The sequence below is a fragment of the Haemorhous mexicanus genome, chromosome 28, assembly GCF_027477595.1.
Source record: "Haemorhous mexicanus isolate bHaeMex1 chromosome 28, bHaeMex1.pri, whole genome shotgun sequence".
In the NCBI taxonomy this organism is placed as follows: Eukaryota; Metazoa; Chordata; class Aves; order Passeriformes; family Fringillidae; genus Haemorhous; species Haemorhous mexicanus.
In genome coordinates, this window is record NC_082368.1 from 5,271,952 (window position 1) to 5,292,407 (window position 20,456).

The 20,456-nt window shown below is 62.9% G+C and overlaps 4 protein-coding genes across 4 annotated transcripts; all 4 read left to right on the forward strand.

The window, feature by feature from the left end:
- The first annotated feature begins 37 nt into the window (after window positions 1-37).
- Window positions 38-7,450, forward strand: LSM12 (LSM12 homolog). The gene is made up of 5 exons (XM_059869201.1): window positions 38-220; window positions 2,066-2,199; window positions 5,989-6,098; window positions 6,441-6,567; window positions 7,243-7,450. Exons 1-5 carry the CDS (start codon window positions 100-102, stop codon window positions 7,333-7,335), a joined length of 585 nt encoding a protein of 194 aa, XP_059725184.1. The 5' UTR covers window positions 38-99; the 3' UTR covers window positions 7,336-7,450.
- Window positions 7,451-8,636: 1,186 nt separating this feature from the next.
- Window positions 8,637-11,461, forward strand: TMEM101 (transmembrane protein 101). The gene is made up of 4 exons (XM_059869486.1): window positions 8,637-8,794; window positions 9,413-9,593; window positions 10,348-10,494; window positions 10,918-11,461. Exons 1-4 carry the CDS (start codon window positions 8,658-8,660, stop codon window positions 11,224-11,226), a joined length of 774 nt encoding a protein of 257 aa, XP_059725469.1. The 5' UTR covers window positions 8,637-8,657; the 3' UTR covers window positions 11,227-11,461.
- Window positions 11,462-13,631: 2,170 nt separating this feature from the next.
- On the forward strand, window positions 13,632-15,237 carry LOC132339162 (uncharacterized). The gene is made up of 4 exons (XM_059869258.1): window positions 13,632-14,017; window positions 14,463-14,641; window positions 14,756-14,827; window positions 14,987-15,237. The coding sequence occupies exons 1-4, from the start codon at window positions 13,673-13,675 to the stop codon at window positions 15,009-15,011; spliced, it is 621 nt and encodes a 206-aa protein (XP_059725241.1). The 5' UTR covers window positions 13,632-13,672; the 3' UTR covers window positions 15,012-15,237.
- Window positions 15,238-16,152: 915 nt separating this feature from the next.
- Window positions 16,153-19,658, forward strand: LOC132339336 (pancreatic polypeptide-like). The gene is made up of 4 exons (XM_059869536.1): window positions 16,153-16,216; window positions 17,570-17,750; window positions 19,153-19,223; window positions 19,543-19,658. Exons 2-3 carry the CDS (start codon window positions 17,572-17,574, stop codon window positions 19,214-19,216), a joined length of 243 nt encoding a protein of 80 aa, XP_059725519.1. The 5' UTR covers window positions 16,153-16,216; window positions 17,570-17,571; the 3' UTR covers window positions 19,217-19,223; window positions 19,543-19,658.
- The last annotated feature ends 798 nt before the right edge of the window (window positions 19,659-20,456 follow it).

Consider the following 20,456-nt stretch of genomic DNA (forward strand, 5'->3'; position numbering starts at 1 on the left):
CGGGGCGGAGCGCCAATCCCCGCCCTCGCTGCCGCGCGGCCCCGCCCCCGCCGCGCCTGGCCGAGGCGAGCGGAGCCGCGGGCGCTGCGGGCGGACAAGATGGCGGCGCCGGGCGAGTACTTCAGCGTGGGCAGCCAGGTGTCCTGCCGCACCTGCCAGGAGCAGCGCCTCCAGGGCGAGGTCGTCGCCTTCGACTACCCCAGCAAGATGCTGGCGCTCAGTATCCACCCGCCCGCGCCTCGCCGCGCTGGTCCCGGCCCCGGCGCGGCCCGCTCGGGCCTCTGCGGCCCGCCCGATGAGGAGGGGGGGGGGGCGTGAGGGAGGGAGGGGAAAGGGGGGAAGGAGGGGAGGGGGTGTGAGGGGATCGAGGTAGGCGGCGACAGGGAGGGGTCTGAGGGGCTGCGGGAGACCCCCGGGGGAGAGGGGGGAGCGGGGAGTCCGCTCGGGAGGTTTAGGGGGAATTGGGGAGGTTTGTGTTGGGGTGAATGAGGGGATTGGGGAGCTCCGTGTGCGGGGATTGGGGCGATTGTAACGGGGGGAGCGGGGGATTGAGGAACCCCGCGCTGGGGAGAATGGGGGAGTTGGGGGGTCTTGTAACGGGTGAATGGGATGTGGGGTGTCCTGTAGGGAGATTTTGGGGGGAGTGAGGAGGTTTGTTTCGGGGGGATTGGGGAGCCTGTGTTAGGGGGAATGGGGGGATTGGGGGCCCCTTTTTGGGGTGAATGGGGGATGGAGGAGCCCTATATTATAAAGAGCTTTTGGGGGGGAGTGGGGAGCTGAGTACTGGTTTGAATGGAGGGAGAGAGGGCACCCAGTTTTGGGGAGAACCGGGGGGGACTGTGGTGTCCTGGAGGTTTTTGGGGAGGGCAGTGAGGAACCTGTAGTGGGGTGAGTGGGGGTGTGGCATTCACTATGGGGGGGCTTGGGGAGCCTTGTATTGGGGTGAGTGGGGGCAGTGGGGTGTTCCCTGCCCCCCCCCTCAGTGTGAACATACATGGATATGGTTTTGTTTGGGATCTGCAAGGAAAGGGAAAGGCCGAGGGCTGTTGGGAAGCAGTGGAGGGTCCCAGGAGATGGGGCAAGGTGAATGCTGAGCTCAGGGCTGCCGTTGGAGTTCTGGGGGGCTGGGGTGAGTTCTGCAGGGAATGAGGAGCTGGGAGAGGGCTTTGTGGCTGGGGCTGTGGGAAACACAACAGGAAAAGGCCCCCTGGGTGCCTGGGATGTGGTTGGAGCCAAGGGAGCTCCCAGGTCCCCACTAGAGGCAGCAGGAAAGTCTCAGAGGGTCCAACAGGTCACTCAGTGCTGCTTGTCAGCCCCACAGAGGGCTGAGCCTGCCCTTCCCAAAGTCCAGCTGTTCCTGCCACAGCTGGGGTGCTCCAGCTCATCCCCCAAAGGGGGAGACTGGAATTTCCTGGCTTTCTGCTCATCACTGAGTGGTGTTTTTTAGAGAGGGCTCCACCTTGTGCTCAGGGGGGCTGGGAGAGGAACAGAGACTTCCATGAGGTCTCTTCCAGGGGGAGATGGTGTTGGCATGGAGGAGGCTCTCAGTGCTGTGCTCCATCCATCCATCCATCCATCCATCCATCCATCCATCCATCCATCCATCCTCATGGGAGCAGAGGAATTGTGCAGGAATCCCTGTCAGCTCTGGAAGGAGTGGGGTTTCAACATCAATACCAATAACCAACCCTGTGTGTCCCTCTCCTGGGAATTCCCTTCCTTCCAGAACAGGGAATGCTCCCTGGGATGCTGCTGCCTGCAGGAGGAAAAGACTTTTGGTGGAAAAAGTGCAAATTTGGTGGTGCTGGTTCAGGCCAGTGGTGGTGGTGGGCTGGTGCTGGTGGAGCAGGACTGGAGAACTCAGTCTGTAGTTGGGATAGACCAGGCTCAGCACCAAACAGCTGCAAAGGGAAATGGGTGAGATGGGATCACTGCTGATCCCAAGTAGGAACAAGGCAGCAGAGGAGCTTCCCACAAACCCAGCCTTCTCCTGGTTTGTTCCTGGGCCGTGTCCCACCTATAAAAACCTCTCTCTGGATTTGTTTTCCTTAATGCCCTCCTCCAGAATGCCCCTCTTCCAGTGGCAAGCCCAACCACGCAGACATCCTGCTCGTAAACTTACAGTACGTGTCAGAAGTGGAAATAATCAATGACCGCACGGAAACGCCTCCCCCTTTAGCCTCCCTCAACGTCAGCAAGGTGAGAGAGCCCCTCCTCAGCAGGGATCCCCCCAAATCCTGCAGGGATCCCCCCAAAATCCTGCAGGGATCCAGCAGGATTCACCACTGGAGCTGCTCCCAGCGCCGCTTCCCAGAGTTCCATCCTGGATCTGGGGTTTGGTGATTTGGCTCTGGGTTTTACCACTTTGGGCTCTGGATTTTACCACTTTGGGCCCTGGATTTTGTTGGGTTTAGGGTGTGGGCTTTTGGCATTTAGGGCCTGGTTTTTGGGTGGTTTTGGGGCCTGGATTTTATGTCTGGATTTTTGGCATTTGGGGACCCGGATTGTGGTATTTTTGGGGTCTAAGGTGATTTTGTTTTGGGGCTTGCATTTTGAGGGGTTTGGAACCTGGGTTTTGGTAGTGTTTGGGGTCTGGATGATGCTATTTTGGGTCTAGATTTTGGCGTTTTGGAGTGCACAGGAGGGGTAAAGATGAAAACTCACAAAGGGGAACTCCTGGAATTCTGAGGAATTGCTTTTCATCCATCCTGGAATGGGATCACTGCCCATTCCCAGTGAGGTGAAAAACAGGGAAGGTGACCCCGAGCACTCGGTGCTGGGATGAATCCAGGTGTGGGGTGCTCAGTTGTCACCTCCTTGTCCCACAGGGACACCTCTCCTGTGGCTTCATGCCACACAGGTGGCACCAGCTGGGTGCCATCCCCTCCTGGGTCCCTTCCCAATGGATTAACACCTCTGAGGTCTCAGATGACACAGCTGCCACCAAGATGTGACCATTGGCTGTCACTGCAGCGAGTGACATGGCTGGGAGCTCAGCCTGAGGGAACCCCCTCAGGAATTCCAGTGCTCCCTTTGGGGATCCCCCTCAGGAATTCCAGTGCTCCCTTTGGGGATCCCCCTCAGGAATTCCAGTGCTCCCTTTGGGGATCCCCCTCAGGAATTCCAGTGCTCATTTCAGGGAACCCCCTCAGGAGTTCCAGTGCTCCCTTTGGGGACCCCCCTCAGGAATTCCAGTGCTCATTTCAGGGACCCCCCTCAGGAATTCCAGTGCTCATTTCAGGGACCCCCCTCAGGAATTCCAGTGCTCCCTTTCAGGGACCCCCCTCAGGAGTTCCAGTGCTCATTTCAGGGAACCCCCTCAGGAATTCCAGTGCTCCCTTTGGGGACCCTCCTCAGGAGTTCCAGTGCTCCCTTTGGGGACCCCCCTCAGGAGTTCCAGTGCTCATTTCAGGGATCCCCCTCAGGAATTCCAGTGCTCCCTTTGGGGATCCCCCTCAGGAATTCCAGTGCTCCCTTTGGGGACCCCCCTCAGGAGTTCCAGTGCTCATTTCAGGGACCCCCCTCAGGAATTCCAGTGCTCCCTTTGGGGATCCCCCTCAGGAATTCCAGTGCTCCCTTTGGGGACCCCCCTCAGGAATTTCAGTGCTCATTTCAGGGAATCCCCTCAGGAATTCCAGTGCTCATTTCAGAGAACCCCCTCAGGAATTCCAGTGCTCATTTCAGGGAACCCCCTCAGGAATTCCAGTGCTCATTTCAGGGATCCCCTTCAGGAATTCCAGTGCTCCCTTTGGGGATCCCCCTCAGGAATTCCAGTGCTCCCTTTGGGGACCCCCCTCAGGAATTTCAGTGCTCATTTCAGGGAATCCCCTCAGGAATTCCAGTGCTCATTTCAGGGATCCCCTTCAGGAATTCCAGTGCTCCCTTTGGGGATCCCCCTCAGGAATTCCAGTGCTCCCTTTGGGGATCTCCCTCAGGAATTCCAGTGCTCCCTTTGGGGACCCCCCTCAGGAATTCCAGTGCTCCCTTTGGGGATCCCCCTCAGGAGTTCCAGTGCTCATTTCAGGGACCCCCCTCAGGAATTCCAGTGCTCCCTTTGGGGATCCCCCTCAGGAATTCCAGTGCTCATTTCAGAGAACCCCCTCAGGAATTCCAGTGCTCATTTCAGGGACCCCCCTCAGGAATTCCAGTGCTCCCTTTGGTCTTTTCCAGCATCCCAGAATTGTGGGTTTGGATTTGGGGAAGTGACAGATGCAGTTGGGTTGGAAGGGGCTGTTCCAGTGGCAGGAGGGCACTTCTGTGGGCTCTGCCCCACATCCCCATGGGGGGCTCAGGCAGGCTGGGCTGGGACTGGGGAAGGAGGTGTGAGCACATGGGAGTGCTGGTGGCACTCCAGGGAATGCAGAGAGTTGGGGACTTTTGGGACACCCCTGTCCCACGGGGCTGGCACTCACCCGAGGACCTTGGCACAGCCATCCGGTGCCATTCCAGGGGGATTTTGGAGGGATCCCCTTGATCTCCCCAGCCTGTTGGCACCCAAATGGGATGAGGGGGGCCCCTGGTGGTCCTGGCACGAACCTTGGTGGCCCCCACGGTCCCTCCTTGCCTGGTGCTGTGAATTCCCACCCATTGCTGAGGTGTGTGCAGGGAACTGCTCGGGGTGCTGGGATCCAGGGGGATCCAGGGGCTGGAGCTGCAGGGCTGAGCCATTTCCTCTTGGGATGGGCAGGGAGGGCTCACCTGCTGCAGGGGGCTGATGGGCACAGGGATGGATCCCGTGGGAATGCTGGGATGCTGCTGCTGGCACCTCTCCAGGGGTTCCAGTCACCTCCTGGTGGCCTCTTGTCAGAGCTGTCCCCAAGTCTGGATGCAGCAGCTGCTAGAGGAGCATCCCAAGGCCTGGGGCAGAGGGGATCTAAACCTCAGGCTGGGGAAGGGGGATCTGCTCAGGGAGGACATGGCAGAGGGGATTCCCAGGGCTCTGTCCCACAATTCCAGCCCATCCCAGTGTGGTGGGGGGGTTCCCACTTCTCCAGACTTGTGGCAGCTCCCCTGGAGGGGTGAGGGGCTGTGGCACCCCAGGAAAGGCTGGGAAGGGTGTGGGGTGCAGGGGAGTTCCTGTGGAACGTTATGCCTGGTTTGGAAGCCTGGCTGATGGTCTTGGAGAGAGCCATTCCCACATGGAATGGGGTGGGTGGCTTGTGAGGGTGAGGAAGGCTCCTGTCCCCGCTGAGGCATTCAGGGAGCACATCCCAGTGCTCCTGCAGTGCCTGCTGCCACCAAGAGGGGACTTGGGATGGCTGGGAGAGGGACTCCTGTCCCTCAGGAGTGTCCCCAGTCAGAGGGAGCTTGGGCTTTCCATCCTCAGAGGGGCTTTGGAAGGGGTGAAACCCCCTCAGCCAGCAGCAGGAAGCCAGACCAGCTCTGGGTGTGCTCCCAGGAGGCTCCAGGAGGAGGAAGAGGAGGGATGATGCTGGTGTGGCTCCTCCACTGCGGCAGCTCCAGCCAGGAAAAGGCAGCTGGTCCAAGGCTGCTGCCTCCAGGCTCTGCTTCCTTCTCCTCCCACATCCATGGGATGCAACCTGGGGGAGGCCAGGGTCGGGGTTTTCCATCTCTATTCCAGCACCCTGTGTGTAATCACACCTCCCCACACACGGATGCGACTCCCAGATAACCAATTCTGGTTATTTTTTGGGAACAAACCAACTGCTGCAGGCTAAAGTTGCTCCTACTCCTGCGTGGAGCATTTACTCCCAGCGTGTTGGGTGTTCCAGGCTCCTCTTCCCCATCTCCATCCCAAGTGAACTGAGTAGTGAGGGGGGTTTAAATGCCAGAATTAATTCAGAAAAGGCAGAGAGGAAGGGGCAGGGGGATGTGAGAAGATGGCACCACCATCCCCAAATATCTGGAAGGCCCTGGCAGTGGTGAGGGTGCCTCCAAAGGGGAATTTAGGCTGGGATCACAAGGGGCAGAGCCATATCTGTCCCCTCAGTGCTCCCAGCCCAGCTCCCTGTGCCTGTGTTTCCCCAGCTTGCCAACAAAGCACGGACGGAGAAGGAGGAGAAGATGAGCCAGGCGTATGCAATTAGTGCTGGTGTCTCTCTGGAGGGGCAGCAGCTCTTCCAGACCATCCATAAGACGTAAGTGCCCACCCAGGGGTCCCCAGTGCCCACCCAGGGGGTCCCCAGTGCCCACCCAGGGGTCCCCAGGCTCCTTTTTAGGGTCCCCCACAGCCTTTTTGGGGGATTGCCATTGCTGGGTCCCTCAGGTTTGCCCTGGAATGTTCTGGTGTGTCCTGGATGGGATCCTCAGGGGAGGAGGGAGGCTCCCTGCCTGCTCCCTGCCCTGCCTGGCACATCCCACCCCCCTGGGGTCCCACCCCTCTCCAGTGACCGGGGGGCTCTTTGTCCCCTCAGTGGGACACAGGCCCGCCCCAGGGGTGCAGTGGTGGCATTCCCTGATGCCATTGTCCCTCCCCTCAGCATTAAGGACTGTAAATGGCAGGAGAAGAACATAGTTGTGATGGAAGAAGTCGTCATTGCCCCTCCGTACCAGGTGGAGAACTGTAAAGGCAAAGAGGGGAGCGCCCTGAGCCACGTACGCAAAATAGTGAGTGTGGGCTGGGGACACTGGGAGGGTGGCACGTCCTGGGAGGGTGGCACCTGCTGGGGACAGCCAGGAGCCTCTCCTGGCATCCCCTTCCCTCTCCAGATCCCCCTGACACCCTTTTTGAGTCGTGTGTTCAGAATAGTGAGCAGGGGCTGGGGATGCTGGAGGGACTGGGCGGGTGTCACCTCCCTGGGGACACCTGAGACCTTTCCTTGCTTGGCCTCCAGCCCCTCCAGAGGTTCTCCAGCCCCTCCTTTCTTGGCCTCCACCTCCTCCAGGGGTTCTCCAGCCCCTCCTGGGGTTCTCCAGTCCCTCTTTGCTTGGTCCCCAGTCCCTCTTGGGGTTCTCCAGTCCCTCCTTGCTTGGCCTCCACCTCTTCCAGGGATTCTCCACCTCCTCCAGGGGTTTTCCAGCCCTTCCTGGCATTCTCCAGCCCCTCCTGGGGTTCTCCAGCCCCTCTTTGCTTGGCCTCCAGCCTCTTCTGAGGCTCCCCAGCCCCTCCTGGGGTTCTCCAGCCCCTCCAGGGGTTCTCCAGTCCCTTATTTCTTGCACTCCAGCCCCTCCAGGGGTTCTCCAGCCCCTTTTTGCTTGGCCTCCAGCCCCTCCTGGGGCTCCCCAGCCCCTCCTGGGCACCGTCCCTTCCCTGAACCCCTCGGTGCCCCCGTTCCCCTGCAGGTGGAGAAACACTTCCGGGACGTGGAAAGCCAGAAGGTCCTGCAGCGTTCACAAGCACAGCAGACACAGAAGGACACGTCCCTGTCATCCTGAGGCCACCTGGGGGCCACCACCCCGTCCCCACGTCCCCTCCCCGGAGGCGGCGCCGGGGGCACCTTCAACTTTTATTTCCTTTTTTTTTTTTTTTTTTTTTTTTTTTTTTGGGGAATCTCAACCAATTCCAAACTTTAGACTTCAAAACAAACGAGAAAAGAGAATAATTTAAAGCTCCTCACGCATTACTTGACTAACAGACTTTGTTTTTCCGCCATGGTTTCTCCCTCCAGCCAGTCAGACTCTGTTAATTTTATTTTTTGGCCTTTTTTTTTCCCTTTTTCTCCCAATTCCTGCCTCCCTTTTCCCCAAAAATCCCTCCAGAAAATAAAGCTAACAAGCTGACTGTGGTGGCTGACCCGGGACCCTCGTGACCAACGTGGTCTCGTTTTAATTTTGTTTGCACAGGGCAAGGCTTGAATTAGTCTTATTTTTCTTATCTTTAAATATATATATGAATATATATTAAAATGTTCTTTAAATATTTGTCTGGTTCTAGCAGGATCGTGGCAAAAAATCCCTCCAACACCCCCTTGGGAGCAGCCAGAACCTGGATTTGGGGTCTTCCCCCATTTCCTTTATGTTTTTAATTTGTATTGCCCTTTTTCATTTAATTTTTAATTTCTTTTTTAATTTTAATTTTTTTTTTTGCCACGATCCTCCCCCTCCCTGTTCTGTTTCCTTCCATTGTTATTGTTTTGTTTTTTTGGTTTTTTTTTTTTTAATTAAAGAAAATTTTAAAAAAGCAAATCAAACTCGAAACAATTCAAGCCCTGCCTTTAGGAAAATTAAAGATTAAAAAAAAATTTAAAAAAAAAGAAAAAAAAAAGGAAAATTTTTTAGTCTTGTTTAGCAAAAAACAATAAAAACCCGAAATTTTTTTAACCATCACCGGAGTCTGTGGGGGCTCAATGGGGCGTGGCCTCGAGAGGGGCGTGGTTAAAGCGAAGTGGGCGTGGCCTGGGTGGGGCTTGTTATACCCTTTGTTATGGGGCGTGGCTTCAGCGGGGGGCGGAGCATGGCATTTTCAATGAGGGTTTGTTTGATGGATGGGGGTCGGTTTAGGCCGTGGCGGGGTTTCGGGGGGAAGGCGCGGCCCGGGGCGGGCTGGAGGCTCGATGGACGCGGCTGTTCCGGAGCGGGGCCGCGGTTTTGGGGCAGGAGCCGCCATTGAATGGAGGGGCGCGGCCTGAGGGGAATGAGGGCTCTCCAATTAAAGGGGCGTGGTTTGTGCTGGAGGGCGTGGCTTCCTCCTGGCGGGGCGCTGATTGGTCCACCAGGCGGCTTTTCCGGCACGGCATTTCCGGCGGGACGGCCCGGTAATGGCGGCGGGCCGCGGGTGGAGGCGGCGGGCGCTGCGCCTGCTGACGGCGGGCGGCGGCGTCCTGCTCACCCGCTTCCCCTTCTGGCACTGCTTCAGCGGGCTCCTGCTGTGCGCCGAGCGCGCCGACCTGCGCCGGTGCGCGCCCGGGGGCCGAGACGGGGCCGGGCGCCTGCGAGTGCTCGTGGGGAGCCTGGGCCTGAGGGGCGCCCGCGGGTGGTTGTGAGAGCAGGGGCGGGTGTAGGACTGGGCTGGTGGGGATCTCTGAGATCCCCTGGGGTGCTTCTGGGGTCTGGAGGGTCAGAGGGGGTGTGGGGCCTTGAGGGTCTGGGGGAGTGTCAGGGGTGCAGAGGCTGCTGCGGGGCCCTGAGAGCCGGGGGAGGCCCGGGGCTGTGAGGGGCTGGGGGTGGTTCTGGGGGGCTGGGAGAGCCTGTGGGGCCTGGGAGGCTGCTGAAGTGGGGGGGGAGCTGGGGGGCTCCTGGGTGGGTGTGGGGCTGCTGCAGGTGACAGGGACCCTCGGTGGGGCTGGGGCAGGTGGGGTTTGAGGTGGGGCACAGAGCTGCTGCCTGGGGCTGAGTGGAGACCCCGGCAGCGTTGGGGTCTGGAGGAGGCTCTGTGGTCTGGGAAGGGGACAGAGCGGCAGAGGGAGCTCAGAGAGCCTCTGTGGGGCAGGGGAGGGCTGTGGCTGCCTCATAACCCGGGAGAGGCTCTGGGGTGAGCACGGGGGTGTCAGAGGTGCCGTCCCTGTCCCTGCAGGAAGCCAGACATCCCAGTGCCCTACCTGTACGTGGACATGGGCGTGGCCGTGCTCTGTGCCAGCTTCATGTCCTTTGGGGTCAAGCGGCGCTGGTTCGCCCTGGGGGCCGCCCTGCAGCTGGCGGTGGCCACCTACGCTGCCCACGTCGGGGGCCAGGTGCACTACGGCGACTGGCTCAAGGTGAGACCCCCTCTGCTGCCCCCAGAGCCCCGGGCAGCCCCAGGGTGGCACTGAGGGCAGCCATGGGTGGCACTGAGGGCTGTGATGGGCAGCCCCAGGGTGGCACTGAGGGCAGCCATGGGTGGCTCTGCTGGTGCTCTGGGTGGCACTGAGGGGCAGCCCTGGGTGGCACTGACGAGCAGCCCAGGGTGGCACTGAGGGGCAGTGACAGGCAGCCCCGGGTGGCACTGATGAGCAGCCCAGGGTGGCACTGATGAGCAGCCCAGGGTGGCACTGAGGGGCAGCCCTGTGTGGCACTGACAGCCAGCTCTGGGTGGCACTGAGGGGCAGTAGGGGGTGGCACTGAGGGGCAGTGACAGGCAGCCCCGGGTGGCACTGAGGGGCAGCCCTGTGTGGCACTGACAGCCAGCCCTGGGTGGCACTGAGGGGCAGTAGGGGGTGGCACTGAGGGGCAGTGACAGGCAGCCCCGGGTGGCACTGACGAGCAGCCCAGGGTGGCACTGAGGGGCAGTGACAGGCAGCCCCGGGTGGCACTGATGAGCAGCCCAGGGTGGCACTGAGGGGCAGCCCTGTGTGGCACTGACAGCCAGCTCTGGGTGGCACCGAGGGGCAGTGGTGGGCAGCTCTGGGTGGCACTGATGGCAGCCCCGGGCTGGCACTGGGAGCCCTGAGAGCAGCCCCAGGTGGAACTGAGGGTGCTCTGGGTGGCACTGATGGCAGCCCAGGTGGCACTGATGGCAGCGTGGCCCCGCAGGTGAGGATGTACTCGCGCACCATCGCCATCATCGGCGGCTTCCTGATCCTGGCCAGCGGTGCCGGGGAGCTGTACAGGCAGAAACCCCGCAGCCGCTCCCTGCAGTCCACGGGCCAGGTGTTCCTGGGCATCTACCTCATCTGCCAGGTACCGGGGCTGGGGACACGTGGGGACAGCTGGGGACAACCTGGGGACAGCAGGAGCAGGGGATGCAGGCACCCTGTGCTGTGTGCTGGGGACAGGGTTCCCTGCGGGAGAAGCCTTGGGACAGTGCTTGCAGTGCTCCAGATTGTCCCTGGTGGGAGCCTCAGGGTGGTGTCACCAGTGCCACCAAGCCCACACTGTCCCCAGGGGAGAAGCCTTGGGCCCCACATGTCCTTGGGGGATTGTCACCAGTGCCACCACACTGCGTCCCCCATAACCCCAGGTTCTGGGGACCCCCTTCTGCCAGCTCTCCCCATCCCACAACTCTTGTGTGGACGTTCCCACTGCCACCACACTCAGATCCTGAAGAAACCTCGTCTGGCACCCTTGCTGCGAGTGTCCCCTTGTCCCCTGCTGTCCCCACAGGCCTACTCCCTGCAGCACAGCACCGAGGACCGCCTGGCCTACCTGGACCACCTGCTGGGGGGGGAGCTGGCCCTGCAGCTGCTCTTCCTTCTCTACGGGCTGCTGGCCCTGGCCTTCCTCTCGGGTTACTACGTGCGCACGGCGGCGCAGGTGCTGGCCGTGCTGCTGCCCCTGGCCATCCTGCTCATCGATGGCAACCTGGGCTACTGGCACGCCCTGCGCCGGGTCGAGTTCTGGAACCAGATGAAGCTCATCGGCCAGAACGTCGGCATCTTCGGGGCCGTGGTCATCCTGGCCACCGACGGATGAGGGGCAGCGGGGATAAAGGGTGGGAGGGATTTTTTAGGGAGCGCCGCTATTTATTTGTTGATTTTTTGGGTTTTTTTTTTTTGGTGGTGTTTGTAAATATTTGATAATTTTGGGGGAGGGTGGGTGGGGGGGGTCCTGCCTGGGGGGTGGCGGCCACTGTGTGGTCGGGGTCCCTCTCCCTGCTGAGGGGTGTCACTACTCTCCCCCCCCACCCCAAAAAATGTATTTTTACTGATGCACTGAGAAATCTTTAATGTCTCACCCCAGGGGGCTCAGCTTTGGGTGCCAGGGTGAGGGGCTGCAGCTTTTGGGGCACAAACTGCTTTTGGGGTCCTGGAACTGCAATGCAGGAGTGGTTTGGGGAGCTGCTGGTGAGGGAAGGGCTGCTCTGGGGGAAACTGCTCTAGAGGAGTCACTTTGGGGGTAGCTGATTCAGGGGAGATGCTTTGGGGGGGCTTGGAGGGCAGAGCTCCTTTAGGGGCTTGGCCTGGAGGGGCTGCTGCAGGGGAGCTTCATGGGGAGCCACTTTGGGGGGACAGGTTTGGGGAGGGATGTGAGTCTGAGGGGCTTGGGGAGAGCTGCTTGAGGGGGAGCCACTTTGGGGGCTTGGTGGAGGGGCTGTGGGTGTTCTGGCAGGGGTGGGGGTCTCGGTGGGACCCAGGGAGGGGCTGGCAAGCCCCCTGTGGGCTATAACTGCAGTGCCCTTGTCCTGTGCCCGGGCTGGGCAGGGCTGTGTGTGTCCCCCGCGCTGTGTGTGTTCCCCCAGGGCAGGGCAGGGCAGGGCAGGGCAGATGTCCGTGTCCCCCCTCAGGTGTCCGTGTCCCCCCGCCCTGTCCGGAAAAGCAAACAGGGCTCAGGGCTGATAAGGGGCTTCCTCCGGGGGGCCCTAATGGCGCCTCCGGCGGAACCGGGGCCATAAAACGCGGGCAGGCGGCAGAGCCCTGTTTGCTCGGGGGGGCCACCGCGGCTCCTCACCCCCGAGACCCCCCCCCCTCGGCGGCTCCAGCCCCGCGCCTTCACCCCCAGACCCTCCTCTTCCTCCTCACTGCCCTTGGGGAGGTGGGGGCAGGCAGGGGACACCCCCAGCCCTGTCCCCGCCGGGGTCCCCGCTGTGCCGGGGGGTGCAGCCCGCGTCCCCCCCGCGGCAGAGCCATCCTGTGACCTTTGGAAAATGTCTGTTTGCTGTCACTCGGATAAATGGGGCAGAAAGCTCCCGCCTCCCCCCCCCCCGGGTCCCCCCGCGGCTGCTGGGGGCCACCCGCGCCCTGAACCCCCCCCTGCCTCGACAGCGCGGTGACATTGTCGCTGCGGTGGGGTCCCCGCAGCCCCCCTCGGTCCCGTCAGCTCCGCACCGGCCGCGGCGACGTGAAAGGTTCGGGGCCGGGGGGGCTGCGGGCGCTGCTCCCCCCTCCCGGTGCTGCCCGGAGCCTGGCGCCGCTCAGCCGGGACCCCCCGCCCGTGTCCCCGCACCCCGCGGGTGTCACAGCGCGGCCACGCCACGGGGGACAGCCCCCCCCCCCACTGCCACCAGCCGCGTCCCCGCTGCCGCTCGCCCGGGTGACAACCGGGGCAGGAGTGGAGGGCGCGTCCCGTCCGGCCGCGGCTGGCACCCTCCCGTGTCCGCTCCGGCCGAATCGTGTCGCCTCCAGCCGCGCTGGTGGCACCCCACAGTGTCCCCACGGCCGTGTCCCCTCCAGCCAGGCCCCTCCGCCCCACTGGCCGGGGATGCGGCTGCAGCTGGGTGGGGCCATCCGGCGGTTTGGGGACCTCCTTCTGCCACCTGTCCCCATCCCAGTACCCCACGGTGGCTTTGGTGGCCCCTGCCTCGGCGGGCACGTCCCCGCCGCATCCCTCCGTGCCTCAGTTTCCCCCGGAGCCGGTGATTGCTCCTTAATGGTAAATCCATACGGGATTAATGTCCCCGCACGGGGGGCTGGAAAGGTCACCTCATCCGTCCTGGGGGTGGTGACAGCGCTCGATGGCGGTGGCGGGGCTGCGGTGACAGGGCTGTTGTGGCGGCTTCGTGCCTGGTCTGGGGAAACTGAGGCAGCCGCGGCTGCGGGTGTCTGTCCCCTCCACTGTCCCCCGTGATTGGCTCAGGGCCGAGGATCTTGTCCCATGTGCCACGTTTGTGTCCCTGGGTGTGGCTGATGTCCCCGTGTCCCGCTGTCACATCCCTCGGCTGTCTCAGGGCAGTTTTGTGTGACATCCGTGTGTGTCCTGTGTCCTCGTGCCATGGCTGCGTGTGGCATCCGTGTCCATGTCCTGTGTCCTCGTGCCACGGCTCTGTGTCGCATCCATGTCAGTGTCCGTGTCCTGTGTCCTCGTGCCACGGCTCTGTGTCACATCCATGTCACTGTGCCGTGGCTGCCTGTCACATCTGCCATGTGCCACTTCGTGTGTCCTGGCTGCCAGTGTGCCACGGTGACATGTCACACCTGTGTCCATGTCCCGTGCCCGCCTGGCATTGCCATGTCCATGTCCTGTGGCCACACGCGTGTCCCCGTGTCCGTGTGTCCCGCCCGTGCCCCCCCCCGCTCTGTCCTCCCCAGCCCCTCCGTGCCCCAGTCTTGGGACCCTGCAGGGGGACAGTGACAGAGTGCTGGCACGTGTCCCCTGGCCGTGGCGGGGGGGCCGCAGGGTCCTGCGTGCCCGTGGGTCTGTCACGCGTGAGGGAGGAGCCACCAGCCCCCCTCGGGCTATAAAACCCCGGGCGGGTGCAGGAGCCGCCGTGTCCCCGGCACTGTCACCCCACTGCCAGGCCCTGCCTGTCACCTCTGCCTCCGCCATCGTGAGTGCAGCGACGGACGGGGGTCCCGGGGGGTCCCTGAGGGGAGCTCGGGACCCCGGGAGGGACAATCAGCTCGGGCACCTGTGCGGCCCTGGCGGGGGGGGGGGTGTCCCTTTGGGGACACGGGGGTCTCTGGGGTGCTTTGGGGTGGGACAGCTCCCTTGGGGACACTGAGGGGGGGTCTCTGGGAAGGAGATGTCCCCGTGGGATATATGGGGTCCCGGGGGGTGGACATGTCCCTTGAGTGGGGCTGGGGTCCCGGGTGGGGGATGAAACAAACCCTTGGGGACCTGGGGTGCTCTGAGGGTGCGACATTCCCACAGGGATCGGGGTCCTGGGGTTTGCTGGGGGCAGAGCTGGTTTGGGGGTCCCGGGGGTGATGGGGGTGCCCCCCCCCCCCCCCCCCCCCGCAGCCACAGCCGCCCCTCGCCCCTGTCCCCCGCAGATGGTGACGTCCCCGCGGCCGTGGCGCGCGCTGGTGGCCGTGTCCCTCTGTGCCCTGCTGTGCCTGGCGGCCGCGTACCCCCCGAAACCCGAGAGCCCCGGCGACGACGCGTCCCCCGAGGAGATGGCCCGGTACTTCTCGGCCCTCCGCCACTACATCAACCTGGTCACGCGGCAGAGGTGAGTGCGAGAGCGGGTGGGACACGCGTCCCTGTCCCCGCGGGGTCCCCTTCGCACCTCGGCGCGCGCACCCGCGGGGTCCCCGTGGCTCAGGCGCGCTCCCGTGTCCCGCAGGTACGGGAAACGCGCCAGCCCCGGCGCCGCGGTGACGGAGCTGCTCCTGGGGGCCGGCAGTGACAGGTCACGGTAAGTGTCCCTGTCGCTGTCACCCTCCCTGTGCCCAGCGCCCCGCGGGCAGGCTCTGTGGGCTGCTCACCCCGGGCTGGGGGTCCCGGGGCTGTTTGAGGTCCCGCGGGGGGGTCGGGGGTCTCTTTTCCCCTTCTCTCACACCAGCTCTTCCCGCAGGTACGATGACGACTCCTCGTGGTGACCGCCCCGCCCAGCCCCCCCTGCCCCCCAAACCCTCCCCATCTCTCCGGGACCCCCCAGGGGACCCAGGGCCAGCGCAGGATCCCCCGCTGGAAGGCCGGCGACCCCCAGAACCCGGCCCGGGGGGCATCCCTCTGCCGGGGGGAGCCCCGACCCCGTCCCCTCCCCACCGCTGCCGGGGGGTCCCGCGTGGTCCCTGCACGGCCCCGCAGCGACAATAAAGAGCGATCGTGGGCACGGGCGGCTCCGCGCTGTGCGTGGGGGGCGCGGGGGGCGCGGGGAGGGGCAGGAGGGATGGAGGGGTGGGGGGAGATGGAGGGGGGATGGAGGGGTGCAGGAGGAACAGGGGACAGGAGGTGCCAGGGCGCAGGGAGGGGGAGTCAGGGGGGCGGGCAGGGATTGGGGGGTGAAAATAGAGGAGCAGAGAGGAAGGGGGTGAGGGGTGGGAATTTTGGGGGAGGGGGAGGGGGGGGTGCTGGGGTTGGATACTGGGGTGCGCTGGGTGTGGGGGGCACTGGTGGGGGGGATCCACCGCTGGGGAATGTCGGGGTGCTGGGGGTGCTGGGGGTGGATACTGGGGTGCGCTGGGTGTGGGGTATGGGGGGCACTGGTGGGGGGATTCACCGCTGGGGAATGTCGGGGTGCTGGGGGTGCTGGGGGTGGATACTGGGGTGCGCTGGGTGTGGGGGGCACTGGTGGGGGGGATCCACCGCTGGGGAATGTCGGGGTGCTGGGGGTGCTGGGGGGGCTGGGGCACAGGGGTGGGGGCATTCGTGGGGGTGCTGCCCCTCCACCGTCCCCCTGCCCCACTCCTTCCCCTCCATCCTCTCCTGCACCCCACCAGCCCCCCTGGCTGTGCCCCTCTCGTCCCTCTGTCCCCACACCTGTCCCTCTGTCCCTGAGTGGGGCCGGACACCCGTGCCCACGTCCTGTCCCCTCCGGGAGCCCCCTCAGCGAGGGGTCAAACATTAACCAGAGCTGTGCAGGGGCCAGCTGTCCCTGTCACCCCCCGCCACGGCCCCTGTCCCCCCTCCCCGTCCGAGTGGGCACCTGGCCACAGGTGCTGCGTGGCAGGGTGACATCAGCGGGGACACGGGGGGATAAAAGGGCCAGCACGGCGGTGGCAGCAGCGGCACCGAGGACCCGGCGTGTCAGGCAGCGTCCCCTCGTCTCGCCGTGTCCCCGCGTCCCCACCCGAGGAAAAAGGTGAGTGGGGACGGGGAGCTGAGGGTGTGTGACAAACAGGTGTGTGACAAACGGGTGTGTGACAAACGGGTGTGTGACAAACGGGTGTGTGTGTGACACGTGTGCAATGGTTTGTGCAAGGCTTCAGGTGTGCAGGAGTGGGAGTGTGCAGGTGTGTGTGGTGTGTGTGGTGTGTGCAGGTGTGTTCAGGTGCTTTCAGGTGTGCACAGGTGTGTGCATGTGCTTTGTGTGCAGGTGTGGTGTTCAGGAGGGCACAGGTCTGTGCATGCTCTGTGCGCTGTGTTCAGGTGTGTGCAGGTATGTTCAGGTGTGCACAGGTGTGTGTGATGTGTGTGCAGATGTGCACAGCAATGCACAGATGTGTGTGTGCTGTGTGTGCAGGTGTGCTTAGCCGTGCACAGCTGTGCACAGGTGTGTGTGATGTGTGTGCAGGTGTGTTCAGGTGTGCAGCTGTGCACAGCTATGCACAGGCGTGTGTGTGATGTGTGTGCAGATGTGCACACCTGTGTCCAGGTATGTGCGGGCATGTGTGTGATGCGTGTTCAGGTGTGCAGATGTGCACAGACGCGTTCAGGTGTGTGTGATGCGTGTGCAGGTGTGTGTGATGCGTGTTCTGGTGTGCAGCTGTGCACAGCTGTGTGCAGATGTGTGTGATGCGTGTTCAGGTGTGTGTGATGCATGTTCAGGTGTGTGTGATGCATGTTCAGGTGTGTGTGATGTGTGTTCAGGTGTGTGTGATGCGTGTTCAGGCGTGCAGCTGTGCACAGCTGTGTGCAGGTGTGTGTGATCAGTGTTCAGGTGTGTGTGATGCGTGTTCAGGTGTGCAGATGTGCACAGCCGCGTTCAGGTGTGTGTGATGCGTGTGCAGGTGTGTGTGATGCGTGTGCAGGTGTGTGTGATGCGTGTGCAGGTGTGCGTGATGCATGTTCAGGTGTGTGTGATGCGTGTTCAGGTGTGTGTGATGCGTGTGCAGGTGTGTGTGATGCGTGTGCAGGTGTGCGTGATGCATGTTCAGGTGTGTGTGATGCGTGTTCAGGTGTGCAGATGTGCACAGCCGCGTTCAGGTGTGTGTGATGCGTGTGCAGGTGTGTGTGATGCGTGTTCAGGTGTGCAGATGTGCACAGCCGCGTTCAGGTGTGTGTGATGCGTGTTCAGGTGTGTGTGATGCGTGTGCAGGTGTGTGTGATGCGTGTGCAGGTGTGTGTGATGTGTGTGCAGGTGTGTGTGATGCATGTTCAGGTGTGTGTGATGCGTGTTCAGGCGCGCAGCTGTGCACAGCCGTGTGCTCGCTCCATGTGCGAGCGCTCCCTGTCCCGTTCCCACCCCGCTGTGACCCCGCTGTCGCTGTCGCAGCCATGGCCCCGCGCCGGCCGCCGCTGCTGTTGGTGGCCTGCGCTGTGGTGGCGCTGCTGCCGCTGCGGCCCCGCGCGGCCCCGGCCCAGCCCGCCTACCCCGGCGACGACGCGCCCGTGGAGGACCTGCTGCGCTTCTACAACGACCTGCAGCAGTACCTGAACGTCGTCACGCGCCCGCGGTGAGCAGGGCCCAGGGCTGCCCATCCTGATGGGCTCCCTGTCGCGACACACCCCCTATCGCGACGTGCTCCCCTTCGCGACACACCCCCTATCGCGACGTGCTCCCCATCCCGATGTGCTCCCACCACGGCGTGCTTCTCTTCGTGACACCATCCCCATCCCAGTGCGCTCCCTGTCATGACATGCTCCCTGTTGTGACACACTCCCTATCCCAATGCACTCCCTGTCGTGACACACTCCCTGTCATGACACACTCCCTGTCGTGACATGCTCCCTGTCGTGACACGTTCCCTATCCCAATGCACTCCCTGTGGTGACACGCTCCCTGTTGTGACACACTCCCTGTCATGACACACTCCCTGTCGTGACGCGCTCCCTGTCCCGATGCGCTCCCTGTCCTGATGCACTCCCTGTCATGACATGCTCCCTGTCGTGACACACTCCCTATCCCAATGCACTCCCTGTGGTGACATGCTCCCTGTTGTGACACACTCCCTGTCATGACACACTCCCTGTCATGACGCACTCCCTGTCGTGACACACTCCCCATCCCAATGCACTCCCTGTCGTGACACACTCCTCATCTCAATGCACTCCCTGTCATGACACGCTCCCCATCCCAATGCATTCCCTGTCATGACACGCTCCCTGTCGTGACACGCTCCCCATATCAATGCGTTCCCTGTCGTGACATGTTCCCATCTCAATGCACTCCCTGTTGTGACACGCTCCCTATCCCAATGCGTTCCCTGTCATGACACGCTCCCTGTCGTGACATGCTCCCCATCCCAATGTGTTCCCTGTCGTGACGCGCTCCCCATCCCAATGCACTCCCTGTCGTGACACGCTCCCTGTCGTGACACGCTCCCCATCACGAGGTGCTCCCTGTCCCACACTCCCCATCACCACCCGCTCCCCGTCGCGCCCCTCTCCCTGTCGGGACTTCTCGATTCAGGGTGGCCCCAGCTCGTCCCTGACGTGCTCTGGCTCGGTGATTTCCGAAGGTTGAACAAACGCTTTCCTGAGCTGGGTTATATCAACTAATGCTATATTAAAACTACACTAAAGAGACACTGCACTCAGAAGATACTACAGAAAAACCCTGTGTCTGATACTACAGACACAGCTTTGACCCAATCAACCCAAACAACAATCAGCAGAATCCAATTAGCAAATCTCTCTGGGTGAGCAATCTCTGTAACACATTCCACGTGTGCCAAACAGCGGGAGCAGCAAGTAGAGATAAGAACAGTTTTCTTCTCTGAGCTTCTCCCAGCCTTCCCCAGAAATCCTGGGACAAAGGGCGATGTCTCTGTCCCTTCAGAGAATGTGAATGCCACAGGGACGCTCTCCCCGTGGTGTGTCACTGTCACCTTGTCCCCTAACGCGTCCCCGTTGCAGGTACGGCAAGCGGGCAGGTGGGCGAGCGCTGGGCCAGGAGCCCCTGGGAGCCCCGGGCTGCTGAGCCCCAGGTGAGGGGCTGGGGGGTCGGAGGAGCCCCCCACGGCTCCCCCCACGGCTCCCCCCACGTGTCCCCCCGGCCTCAGGGTCCCCACGGGGATAGCCTGGGGGAAAGGGGGGCTCTGGGCCGGGGGAATTCAGAGGGAGGCCCTGAGGGTGGCAGAGTGGGGGACGTGGGACTGGGGGGACCTGGGGGGGTTCTCAGGGTGGGGGATGTGGGACCGGGGGGATCGGGGGGCCACTGAAGGTGTCAGGGTGGGGGTGTAGGACCGGGGGAGTCTCTGTGGGGAGGGGGACACGATGTGACCACCCTCCCCCCTTTTGTTTCAGGGACACTGCCAGGGCTGAGTGGGTGAAGAAGCCCAGGGGGTGCAGCCCCCCCACCCCCGCTGCACCCCCGGCCCCCCCAGAGCCAACACTGTGGGGCCGGGACAGACCCCCAGCAATAAAACCCCCCCTGCAGCCACCACCTGTCCTGCCTCTACCTGCTGGGGACACTGGGGACACTGGGGACAGTGGCTGGGGGGAATGGGAGTACTGGGGACACTGGGGGTGTTACAGACACTGAGTCTGGGGACCGTGGTGATGCTGGGGACAGAGGGGGTGACGGTGGCTCTGGGGGTGCTGGGGACATGGGACACCGAGGCACTGAGGGTGTCGGTGACACCGAGTGGCTGTAGCTGGGGACCCTGGGGTGCTGTGACTGGGGGCTCTGGGGACACCGAGTGGCTGTGGCTGGGGACACAGGGGTGCTGTGACGGGGGACTCTGGGGACACCGAGTGGCTGTGGCTGGGGACACTGGGGGTGCTGTGACTGAGGACTCTGGGGTTGCTGTGACTGGGGACTCTGGGGACACCGAGTGGCTGTGACTGGGGACACTGGGGTTGCTGTGACTGGGGACTCTGGGGACACCGAGTGGCTGTGGCTGGGGACACTGGGGTGCTGTGACTGGGGACTCTGGGGACACTGAGGTGCTGTGACTGGGGACTCTGGGGACACCGAGTGGCTGTGGCTGGGGACACAGGGGGTGCTGGCATTGTGGACACGCCTACGCGGCCGTCCCAGTGCCTGTCGCTGTCGCTGTCCCTGTCCCCGTCCGCTCGGTGCCAGTCGCGCGTGTCCCGCCGCTCTGCCGCGATGCCGGCGGCCGCCCCCGCCTCGGTCACCGGTGAGCGCGCGCGCGCGCCGGGCGGGGCTGGCACGCGCACACTCGCGGGCACGCGCGCGTGCAAACACCCCCCCC